At 36.3% G+C, this 13,196-nt stretch overlaps 1 protein-coding gene across 23 annotated transcripts in view; it reads right to left on the reverse strand.

Annotated features, from left to right (window-relative positions):
* Positions 1 to 13,196, reverse strand: part of KCNH7 (potassium voltage-gated channel subfamily H member 7) — a 501,977-nt gene that overhangs the window by 126,887 nt on the left and 361,894 nt on the right. For all 23 annotated transcript variants that reach the window (XR_014830513.1, XR_014830512.1, XR_014830517.1 and 20 more), the window contains one exon: positions 12,187 to 12,401. Coding sequence is in view for 17 of the 23 variants with exons in the window: in XM_085001285.1 (XP_084857411.1) it covers positions 12,187 to 12,401 (215 nt within the window). In the remaining 6 variants the exon portion in view is untranslated. The remainder of the gene's footprint in view (positions 1 to 12,186; positions 12,402 to 13,196) is intronic.

Consider the following 13,196-nt stretch of genomic DNA (forward strand, 5'->3'; position numbering starts at 1 on the left):
AATCTTGAAAGCAGCTAGGGAAAAGAATCAAATAACATACAAGGGAACCCCAATAAGGTTATTGGCAGATTTTTCAACAGAAATTCTGCAGGCCAGAAGGGAGTGGCATGATATAATTCACACGGTGATGAAGGAAAAAACCTCCAACCAAGATTTTTGCCTTTTCTAGGGCCTCTTTCAGCGGCATATGTAGATTCCCAGGCTAGGGGTCGAATCAGAGCTACAGCTGCCAGCCTATGCCAGAGCCACAGCAACACAGGATCTGAGCCGTGTCTGCAACCTACACCACAGCTCATGGCAACGCCGGATCCTTAACGCACTGAGCAAGGCCAGGGACCGAACCCGCAACCTCATGGTTCCTAGTCGGATTCGTTAACCACTGTGCCACAATGGGAACTCTGATATAAAGCATCTTTTCCGACCACAACACTATACAACTGGAAATCAACAAGAAAAAAACTGCAAAAAACCACAAACACGTGGAGACTAAACAACATGCTACTAAACAACCAATGGATCACTGAAGAAATCAAAGAGGAAATTAAAAAATACCTGGCAGCAAATGACAACAAAGATATGACACTCCAAAACCTATGGGATGCAGCAAAAGCTGTTCTAGGATGAAAGTTTATAGCAATACAAGCCCACCTCAGGAAACAAGAAAAAGCTCAAATAAACAAGCTAACTTTACATCTCAAGCAGCTCAAAAGAGAACAGACAAGACCTAAAGTTAGTAGAAGGAAAGAAATCATAAAGATCAGAGCAGAAATCAATGAAATAGAAACAAAGAAAACCATAGAAAAGATCAATGAAACCAAAAGCTGGTTCTTTGTAAAGATCAACAAAATTGATAAACCCTTAGCCAGACTTATCAAGCAAAAAACAGAGAAGACTCAAATCAATAAAATTAGAAATGAAAAAGGAGAAGTAACAACGGACATCACAGAAATACAAAGGATCATAAGAGACTACTATATGTAACCATATGCCAATAAAATGGAAAACCTAGAAGAAGTGGACAAATTCTTAGAAAAGTACAATCTTCCAAGAATAAACCAAGATGAAATAGAAAAGATGAATGGACTCATCACAAGAACTGAAATTGAAACTGTGATTAAAAAACTTCCAACAAACAAAAGGACGGGACCAGATGGCTTCACAGGCAAATTCTATCAAACATTTAGAGAAGAGCTAACACCTCTCCTTCTGAAACTATTTCAAAAAATTGCCGAAGAAGGGATACTCCCAAACTCATTCTATGAGGCCACTGTCACCCTGGTACCAAAACCAAAGACTCCACAAAAAAAGAAAACTACAGGCCAATTTCACTGATGAACATTGATGCAAAAATCCTCAACAAAATACTAGCAAACCGCATCCAACAATACATTAAAAGGATTGTAAATCATGATCAAGTGGGATTTATCCAGGAAAAGGAAAGGAGAAGTCTGTCTTTACTAGAAACAAAAGTAGACTGGTAGGATCTGACAATGGTTAAAAAAAATGAGAGGGCATGAGAGGTAATAGAGTAGTCAATTACGGAAGTAATTCGAGTGCCTGCAGGTAGGAAAATTTAGGTATCTGAAATCATTCTTTTCCAATACCAACCCATGAATAATAGATATAGCTCTGGGCATAATTTACAAATGACAGCTTATCACCTGAAACAGGATTGTATAACTCAATTGACAGCTGCCAGTCAATCAAGAAACAGCTCTAGAATATTTCTATTAACATTTTTTTCCCTTTTTGACTTACGTTGCTCAGTCTCACCTAGTGTTGCTGCCATGACCTGAAGTTAAGCTTGTGTTTCTAATAATGGTATGGCGGTTTCTCAGTTTGACTTTTTACTTCAAATGACAGAAGGATCAACAGGCACCAGAAACTACATCTGACTGCAGACCATTTAAAAAATATATTTTCTACCACATCTGATAAGGTGAATGGAGACACCAATGGGAAACAGAGAAGCCAAGGAAGTGTGGAAAAAAGCATAGGCCCGTGCCCTGGTTCTCACACCACAGGCCACCTTGTCTCTGTCCTCACTGTTAAAGTTACATTCTTAGTGCCACCAATCTCAGGGCACTTGGATAAGGGTCAGAAAAAGAGTGCTCTCCATTCTCAGCTCTGTGGCCAGCTTTAGCTACATCACTCTCAGAAGAAAGACTTAGACACTTTTTAAGTGTGACCCTGCATCCCACATTTTTCCATTTTTACCTGATTCTAAAGGAACAGCTTCAAAATACAGATGTATTTGATACAGACATACTTAAAACAGAAAAGGAATTAACACGGTATTTAAAAGAGAGAAGGAAATATATGTGGTATTTTTTTCCAGCTCTTCTAAACCGAGTTCTATACTTGGTACATGGTTACACAGTTGGAAGAAAAACCAAAGTGGACTTCATTAAAACAAAGACGAAAAATGTACTTCCTGTTATGTACTGCCTTCTTCCCACCACTATTAACTCATGACTATTTTAACTTCTTTCTTTAAAAGTTTTAAAATTTCTTTTCTTAAAAATTTTATTGGAATATAGATAACTCACAAAGTTGTGTAAAAGTTTCAAAATTTCTAACACATAGATGTTTGAATTGAACATATAATGCTCACAGTTATCTGTGAAAAACATTTTGTTAGGCTTAGTATTTCCTAAAGAATCCTTCAGAAATGATTTCCTCAGGATGTCAGTAGATGTTAAATAAAGAAAAAGGTAATTGATGGATTATGTCATCAAAAATGTTTGAGAAGTGTTAGGTAAAGTAGTTTTTTCATTTTTCTTTAATTTAGGCTGTTTCAGAACTTTTAATGTGTTAATTTGCCATGTTAATTTATTGGGGAAGCAGATATTATTTGACTAAGAAAACTTTTCTTCTAGGAAACAATTGTGAGAACTGTGTTTTAAAGAAGACACTTGAAGTTCTCTGGCTAAAACAAACTCTCTTAACATTGTTTCTTAGAGGATTTCCACAGGAATTCAATATGGCAGTAACTTTCCCTGGACTCAGTAGTTCTACAGAAAAAGCAAGTCTATCTCTCTACTATGAATTGTGTAAATAAGCATTAACATGCCTTTATTTAAAACATAAATATACTGTAATGAAAACATCACAAGAATAGATAACTGAAGTAGTTAGCTTATTAAGAAGTCTATGGAAAGAGCGACAATGTATAATAATAATGATGAAGAAATATAAAAACTAGGTCTCTCCTGGGTTCTCTTTTCAGCTCTAACTTTACAGGCAGAATGGAAAGACTGAGCTACAACCACCATGTTTCCCAAATTGCCTGATCTTAATAAGGTGGGAGTAGAGGCTCTAAATGAAATGGGAATTGTTAAAAATTCATAATCCTCAGGCTCCATTGAAACTTACTGAATTTGCAAGTTGTAGGAGGACAGAGAGAGAGAGAGAGTGAGAGAGAGGAAGGGGGCGGGGAAGGTGGGAGGGAGAGAAAGGGAGTTAGTTCCAGATGATTCCATCTGTCAAGAAGCTTAAAAAAAAAAAAAAAAGGAAGAAGACATTTAAGTTTCCTTTACATTTTAAAATTCAGTGAAGATTAACTGCTTTATAATGAACTCTTTTGGAGCAATTGAGTTTTAGAGGGCTTATTATCTAACTACATATTTTCCATTATGAATGTGGTTAGCACAATACTGAGAAGTAGAGCTATAGGGAAAAATATATTATCTACAATTTCACCACCAAGGTAACAATGGGGATGTTTATTTTATTTTACTTTCATATTTGGTATTTCCTTCAAATTAGAATCCATGGTCAAATTCACTTCTGAAATCAACATTATAAGACCTTGGGTTGCTTGGGTATGTGAAAATGCCATGTCTGCTCTTAATTTCCATACTGGATAAAAATCCTTTACTTAATTCTCATCCTATGAAACATAAAACATTTACTGCTTCTGCCCACTCTTATTAGGCAACTCACCTTGAACTATGTTTCTTCGAACACTTAGACAATGAGCAAAGGAGCAAAGGAACTCTCCTTCCAGTGCTTCTTTCCTGTCCTAGAGTTTGACTTTAACCCAAAGCTATACTGACTAGTGGAATAAAAACTAAACCATCTTGGCAACAGATAACTGCAATCTTTGTCTTGGTTACCATAGCAACCAGTCTACTGCTATGTATGCTAAGCTAAATTATTTTTACCTGTCTCTTCTGACCACTGGTATTTTATTTCTTTATTTCAAACATCTATTTTCAGCCTGGTTTCTTTGGCTGACAGAACTTTTAAAGGAAGAAGGTATTTTCCTCCTTTCATTTAAAAATGACTGATGAGCATACAAAACCAAAGAGGTGCTTTTTAAAAGCAATTATACGTAAATGGTTGCTTTACAAGCTATGATTCATAGTCAATGGCTACAAGGGATGTTATTCTTTCATTATCTACAATACAGAGGGACTTTTGAGCTAATTGTGGTGTTTAAAACTGAAACGAAATTTTATTTTAATTTAGAATACATCTGCAAGTGGTGAATTTTGATATACATATAGTAATTAGTGAAAATAGAAAATTGTTGTTACCTTTTTTTTTTATTTGTCTTTTGTCTTTTTAGGGCTGTACCCTAAATGTCTAAAAGGCAAATAGGGGTTCCCAGGCTAGGATTTGAATCAGAGATGTAGCTGCAGGCTTACACCACAGCCACAGCAATGTGGGATGGGATCCAAGCCATGTCTGCGACCTACATCACAGCTCCCTACAGTGCTGGATCCTTAACCTACTGAGCAAGGCCAGGGATGGAGCCCACATCCTCATGGATACTAGTCGGGTTCATTAACCACTGAGCATAGCAGGAACTCCAAAACTTGATGTTACTTTTTAAAATTACACTTTTTTCAAATAATGAACACCCTTAGTTTATATGTAATAATGTATACGGCAAACAACATGCTTGCGGTAGTCAATGGCTACTTAAGTGTCTATAGTTACACTTTTTATCTTTTTCTCATCATTGACTAGATTATATAATATATTTACTTGCCTGGGGAGAGCTAGAAAACATAATCCAGGACTGCAAAGATCAAAACTTTGTGTTCAATCAAAGTCTCCTAAAGGCAAGGACATTGACATACATTTTCCTATTACTGTTGCACATAACACTTTGACTATATCTAGTCAGCACTCACAAATATTGAATCCATAATTATCCAGATAAATGTGTTTTACTCCTACTTGCAATATCTACATATACTGTTTTTTCATTTCAGTTTGCATATATAGATATAGACCAAATCCAGAATATGGAAAAAACATTGGATGGTGACTTCTATTTTGCTGAACCAAGTTTGATGGTATCCTATAAATAAGATAATAGATGCAAAACTAATGTCATATTAAATTGGAAGTGTTCAGATGCAATTTTTGGACTCCTGCATTGCATTTCAAATTTGATTTGGAATTTTGTGATTGTTACTACTTCTGGCAGTTCAAGTTGGTCTGTTTAGTTTTACTGAGGTTTTGCATGATACCTATATTAATTTAGACAAAAAAAATGAAGTTTAGGAAAATATTTAAATCATACTGTAGAATGGTGAATTTTGTTTTTTGTAATTGCAACAGTGAAGAATTTATGAGGCTTTATAAAAGTATCTGTTTAAAAATAGACTTTACAATTAAGTGTTGTTTTTAATTCATGACTGTGATATTGCGATGTGTAATAAGAAATAAATATTTGGTCTTAGTCTCCACTCCTGGCACACAGTTCTTAAATCTTTGGAATTTCCTAAGGGCAGAGAGAGAAAAGGTTCTTTTTTTAATGTCAATGTGGTGACTTTTGGAAAGCTTCTAAGTCATCTAAAGATGGGGTTTAGATATAAACAGAGTAACCAATCACATGATTAGAGGGTTGGAACTTTGTGTCCCACTCCTGACTTCCAGGGAGAGAAGAAGGGCTGGAGGTTGAATCCACAGACAATAGCTAAAGAATTAATCAATCATGCTTATGTATGAAGGCTCAATAAAAACCTTAAAAGGAGGGGGTTCAGAGAGCTTCCAGATTGGCACAACAGAACTCCTCCTGGTACCACCATTCTGAGCCCCAAAACCACAAGGCTATAAGCTCCTTCATCAGAAACTCGCCTTATGTGTCTCTTCTTCTGGCTATTGATTTGTATCCTTTAATATCCTTTGTAATAAATTGGTTGTCTAGTGAGTAAATGAGTTTCCTGAGTTCTCTGAGTCTCTAGCAAGTTAATCTAACTGAAGAAGGGGGTCGTGAGAACCTACAATTTATAGCTAGTTGGTTAGAAACACGGGTGACAACCGAACTTGTAATTGACATCTGAAGTAGAGGGCAGTTTTGAAGAATTGAGCCCTTAATCTGTGGCATCTGATGTCGTCTCTGTGCAGATACTGTGTCAGAATTGAGTTGAAATGTAGAATAGCCAGCTAGTGTCAGAAACTGAATTGGAGTCAGCATTAAAATGACATTACTGAAAAGTATTTTTAATTTGTAGTTGTGTTTGGAAGATATTTTTTCATACTGTCATGGAAGAAAGTTTAGGACTAGGTTTATCCAATTTGAGGGAAACTAGAAAGGATTAAGAAATGTTGTACTATTAAGCCTGAAATGATATATAATTTTTTAGCCTTACTGAGGTATAATTGTTATATACAAATTGCACACATTTATAATTTTAAACATTAGCTAATAATATGAAGTTAATGCTATCTCTCCATTATAAATCTATCTCCATTTCTAAAGAAGTACTGAATTACAAATATCATTTTGGATATCTGTAAAAAGTAAGTATAAATTGAGAGTCATTTAATCAAATGAAGAGATAATAAGCATATTTACAATGGACAAAGTTCAGTGGAAAAATTAATCTGTATACTTTGAGCTCTTTATGTCAGTAATTATCAGAGAAATTTTGCTTTTCCAGCAACCAAGTGGCATGTCACCAACAAAAAGCAAAACCTCCATCCTAATAAAAAATTAACTTAAGAGAACTGGGATATGAACTTAAACAAGATAACGCATTCCATTAAGGATGGTTTTATTTGGCTTTTTGAAGACTTTGAGGAGTTTTAGAGAAAGTACACCACTTTCTCTTCCTTATTTCTGCAGATATACTTTTCTAATAAGTTACACTAAACTTTTGGATTATGATGTTTTCCATACAGCCAAATGTTACAAGTATTTCCCAATGTCATGCTAATTTCTGAGTAGATTTAGGGGACATACAGGAAAACAAAATAGAATTAAAGAGGATGTGTTTTAGAGATTAAAAACTACTTTTAGAATCAGATGACCTCAGTCTGAAGACTACTTTCACCATTTACTGTGTGACCTAGGCACGTTGCTTCCTTCTAAGCTTGTTTCTTCCTCTATGAAACAGAGATTGTAATAATAGTATTGACTTACAGGGCTGTTATGCGGATTAAAATTGAAAATCTGTTAAACTGCTTATCATTGAGCCTGGCAAATAATAAATGCTCAATCAATGTCAGCTGTTATTAAATCTATCACAATTCTATTTTCCTGCCAATAAGATACTTAAATAAATCCCAAATAATGGGAATCTATTTTAGGTCTAAAATTCTATGTAGATTTCAAAATTATATGGCCCCTTAAACATTCAGAAATTTCTTTCTTGTAACCTCAGTCTCTTTGTGATTACTCCCCAAACTAATTTTGAACATTTTCCTTAGCAAAGCTATGGTAAACTGTAGTTGTGGACTAGTAGTCATTCTTCCTCATCATATGTCTTTCTCTCTCTCTCTCTCTTTTTTTTTTTTGGCTTTTTAAGGCCACGCCCACAGCAGGCATATGGCAGTTCCCAGGATAGGGGTTGAATTGGAGCTGCAGCTGCCAGCCTACACCACAGCCACAGAAATAAGGGATCCGAGCGAGCTGTGTCTGTGACCTATACCAGAGCTTATGGCAATGCTGGATCTCCAACCCACTGAATGAGGCCAGGGATGGAACCTGCATCCTCATGGATACCAGTCAGATTCATTTCTGCTGAGCCACAACGGGAACTCCCATTTTTTTTTATAAGATCACAATATGAGTTTTTATTAAGTTCAGCAGATATTTTTTTTAAGTAATAAAGTAATAAGTTGCAGAACTAATTGCTCATAATTTGGCCAGTACTGTATATAAAGGAAACTCAAACTACCTTTAGTTTCATAATATGATCTGGTAGCATGTATTATATTAGCACTTGCAAATGCTATTAGTATATCTTGTTGTATCATGTTTCTTCAAGTAATTAATAATCCCCTGAATGTTGGTACTAGGTTTTATACTTCTATGTCTCTAGTGCCTACATAGCACACAATGTGCATTTATTAAGTGTGTGTGTGCGTGCGTGTGTGTGTGTGTGTGTGTGTGTGTGTGTGTGTGATGCTAGAAGTCTGAATTTCTGTCTTTGTTTTGGAAATTGGCCACTGTTATTTTGCTCTCCCTCCTTGGAGCCTCTCCTCCCCTACCTCATTCTTCTGATATGGTCCTCAGTCAAGGGGCTACACTTCTTCCACTACAAGGATGAGCACAGGACTCAAATTGGCCAATCAGACTCCACTTTCTTGGGAAATGATATTGACACTTGTAGAGAGAAAGCCCTTCCCCAAGATCACCAAATCTGAACATTAAGAGCATTAAGACAGGAGAGTCTAAGGACCTTGCTTCTATCAGATTGGAGTCAAGTCAATACAGAAGAAAGCAAGACTGAAAGAAGAGAATGTCATCAGCTGTTCAAACAATGACTTTGTCCACAGCCCAAAGCAGATCTGCCCCTACCCTACACTTTTCAGCTATGTAACCTTATACACTGACCCTGTATCTTTTCACTTTTTGCTTAAAGTGGTTTCAGTTGGGCTTCTGTTACCTGCATTCTATTACATCATTGATTGATAGAGTCTCATGTGACTGGCCAACAAATATTTTGAATCCACACTGCTATCTTCTTAAACCTTTTGACATTCTTATGCATTGTAGGAAGAGTGACTTTGTACAAAATTTGTAAAAGCTGAATATGACAACAAAATGACACATTTTATGCTAAAACTTAGTATAACATTTGAACTAGAACTAGTTTCAGAAATAGTGATATCATACAAGAGTACAACAATTTGGTTTACTTTTATTTAAAAGGGAGCAGATATAGCCAAGAATTTGATTCTTAACTGAGAACCATAGTTACATGATGAAAAGCAGATCTTTGTTCTTTACCCACTCAACTTTTCTTCCAATTAATTATTTTCTCTCTACTACTCCACTGGAATTTGGTAGGAATTAGCCAGGCGAAGCTCTGCTTCCCCAAAGTGGGCCCTACTATACATCAGCCTGTACCAGGTGGACTGTAGTTAAGAAAAAAAAATTCACCACTTGTGAGAGTTATTCTCTATTTCCTTCAATGAACAAGGAAGGTCAGATGGAATATGACACAAAGAATTGATGAATTCAGAAGTGTGGCCTCTAAGACCGATAGATAAAAGGAATCTCTGGACTTAAAACAACTGTAAGAATCAGAATCTTGCCAAGGGAAGAATCTGGAAGGCAAGCATTTCCTTTGCAGATTTTTTTACCCACAGATTTACTCATGCTTAACTTTATCCAATACCTTTGGTAATCTATTTCTGAGTCTTTTAAGATTCTTGTAGCTATGTATTATGCAACACTCTAGTAATACATATGCGTCATGCTTCATTCATTCATTGGTACTCATAGTTCCCTTAGTGAGCCCCATTCCAGATTCTAATTCACAATTTCATAAAATTCTCAAGTTTCAAAACTCATCTAAGAGTTTGTATTTCTCAATCACTACCCTAAACTCCCAATATAGGCAAGGCTCCCTTTCCTAGCATCCTCTGCCCTCTGAGTTTACCTGTAGTGTAATAATTCACACTGTATCAAAATTCTTATGTACTATATTTGTCCATCTATCTCCCTCACTTCTTGAAGGCAGAGAATTCGCCTTTTCACATGAATTCCCAGAACCTAATACTACTGCTATTTCCTGACAAAGTTAGATAGAAGGATCCTACAGCAATGGTAAGGAGGGCAGGGGTAAGTCATACAAGAATATTAATAAACAGAATAGTGGCTGACATCACTTGTCATGTACATAGCACTATGATAAACACTTTTCCATACACCATTATATTTTATTCTCTTATCAACACTAAGAAATCAGTTTTGACATCACTAAAACTTTCCTCAGTGTCACACAATAAATGATACTTGTCACACGATAAATGACTTAGCCAGAGTTAATGCACATATGCATATGACTCTGAGTTACGCTGTTCAACTACTACCAGTTTGATAAGCAACCTTCTAGATCCATCTTAAATGTCCTATCTCATCTATTTTTCTTCTCAGAAAATCCCCCCCTTAAAGTATAATTACTTTCCCCCTAACTTGTGTTCCTGTATTTTTTGTCACTATGACTTCATTCGGGGTATTTGTATAAATGTTTCCTCTCTCCCCAGGCTCAGCAAGTCTCTAGTGCAGGTGCCACCTCTCTCCATGCATGCATCACCCTTTCCTGGCACAGTAGACCTGCCAAATATGGCTGGATGGGGAGGGCCCTGTAGTGAACCAAGCTCATGAAAACTTGCAGAGATCAAACTGGGCTGCCCACAGGCCTTAAGGTGTGTTTTCTTTGGCCTGAAAAAGCATTTTGAATTGTTTTTCAATTTTCAGAAATTAAGAGTTTAGCTTAAATTCTGGATTTCCAGATTCTTTTTAAAATTGGAAGATTTAAAAACATTGGTCAAGCCCTCCTGCATGACCACAGTTGGCTGGAGCTGAGTGGCAGCCATCTGCCCTGGGGGCAGGGGGAGCACTGTGCTCTACAAGTCAGGAGGTCAGGTCACTGTAGCCCCCACCACACCTGCTGCAGTGCCACCACTGCTTTACTCACAAATGCTACTGGCAGGGCCCTGACCCCAACATCCACAAACGGTCTTATGGGCAACATCTATGATCTCCTACTTTTTATATATCCATAGGATGATTATGGTCTACAAATAATATGACTTTTAAGGTTAAAAACAATTGCAAGTAAAATTCAAAGTTATTAAGACAGTGCCAATACAATACAAATAACGGTAGGCTATTCATTTACTACTGTTTGGTTTACCAAGAAAAACAAAATACAAAGGTAAAAATCCTTGAAATCCTCATTACCATATAATGTCAAAATATATATATTCAGGGTTGGCATGTATAATTTCTCATCTTAAATAAATAGAGACTACTCAGGCCTATTTATACCCAACTCGCAGTCATTACATAGCTATTTCAGCTCACATGTAAGACACTATTTACACACTACTGTAGTGTTGTTTGTAGTGATTACAGTTACAAAATTTTTTAATATAAAATATTCAATGCCTAGGATAGAGATTGGGGTCAAATTTACCTTCATATTGTGACAGTTTATAAAAAGATTTGGTAAGCAAATACACAAGGTTAAATTGTAAAAAAAAAAAAAAAAAGCAAACCCAAAACAAAAAACTGTTTACTTGACACAAATTTTAGAGTCATGAATTTTCGACAATATAAGTGCACAGTAAGCAAAAGCTAGGTACTGCTTAGGTGGGTATTCTAATAAAATAAGTACAAATCATTTTTCTCTATTCTTAAAGCAGGACTCTTGCTAGATAGCAACTTTTCACCCTAGTTCAATGTACAATATTTGTTTAAAAACAATAAAATATTGTTCCAGTGGAACATACTGTTTTACTCTCACTTTTCATCAACTAACACAGCTCTTTTCCCCAAGCTCACGGACTTATATCTGACTCTACTTAGTAATGTAAGTGCAAGAAAGGAGGCCACAAATTAAGAGCAAATTCCAACTAGTAACTTCAACCTTCAATAGACATATCCATTATATAAAAAAACATGCTTTAATAATGCAAGAGTTGGCAACAAAATAATAAACGCCCAAACATGATGAATAGCAGGTTAACCACCTCTGCAACAAAGGGAACACAAAAATCAAGCTTGCCCATTTTTGCTTAATTTTGTAATAGATAAAATCATAGTCTGTAGTTTTATTTATCTATTACATTAGAGGGCCACCCAACATCTGAAGATAAATTAGAGTGCACAGAAATGGCTTACCTCTCTTAATAGGAGAAAGAATGAGTTTTATGGGGCAGAAAATTACCTTAAAAACAGTTAAAATTGACAGTAAAATTGTGTCCTACCTGGGTAACTTTCTCTGTCACATTGTGTGTTCGATCTTTAACTTTGGGTGCAATAATGGTTTTATCTGAAGAAGGAGGGGATGTGTTCTTTTTTTCAGTTTTGACATCTGAAAAATTCAGAGTGAGCTGTGGAATCTTGTTAATGGTGCTGTATTTGTTGAGGTTTGAATCCGACGTGGATCCCAGGAGGCTTGACTTGATATGATTAAAAGGCCCTAAAAAAATTGGAAAGTATTTGTAAAGACAGTATCAGGAAAATAGAGTAAGAAAGAGATGGTCTTGAATGACCTGTTAGTAATCCACAACCATTGTGACCCTGATTTAGTTGTGACTAAATGCAGCTGGCAAACACCTGAACACAGGGTTTAGGGTCATGTCCACCACATGGAGCAGGCATATAAGTATCCAAGGATAAGATGGGGTCCTAGGTGGGTACCCAGAGAGCAGACAGCAGCTTTATCAGTTAACTGGCTTCTTTCCTTAAAGGCTGGAATGGAAGAAAGAACTCCACTCCCTATTTATTGGCTAAATTCTACCTTCGAAGTTTCTCAAGAATTTCTTTTTGTAATTTAGAAACTATTCAGGGAAGGACTTGCCTATGGTTAAAATCATGTCGGCCATGAAATTTCTGAATGGCTACCTAGTCTGCTCCAGTTTGTATTACTCTCCTCACCGTGCCATGACAAGTGACAAGCCAGTTGGGTTCTTCTATGACCTGTATGGGATGCTTCATAGAGATTCTGGAAGAGTTAAGTCCAGACGGAGGAATTTCAGGTAAGGTTGAGAAGGGCAAATGTCATTTTTATGTGCATTGTGTGGGCTATATTGAAAACTCTATGATTCTATGTGGGATTTAAAAATCTTTCTTTTTTTCCCTTTTATTTAGATTTAAGGCTGACTACTTCTTGAGGGTAAAACACATAGCAGAAGAATGCTTTGGTAAACATAACTTACAAGTGAAGTGACCATAGCTAGGTGGCAAGACCTGTCTGGGATTGAGAGTACCTGGT

The sequence above is a fragment of the Sus scrofa genome, chromosome 15, assembly GCF_054392235.1.
Source record: "Sus scrofa isolate SSC_HxYL_T2T_F1_AM1 chromosome 15, Sscrofa_HxYL_maternal_Yorkshire_Landrace_v2.0, whole genome shotgun sequence".
Taxonomy (NCBI): Eukaryota; Metazoa; Chordata; class Mammalia; order Artiodactyla; family Suidae; genus Sus; species Sus scrofa.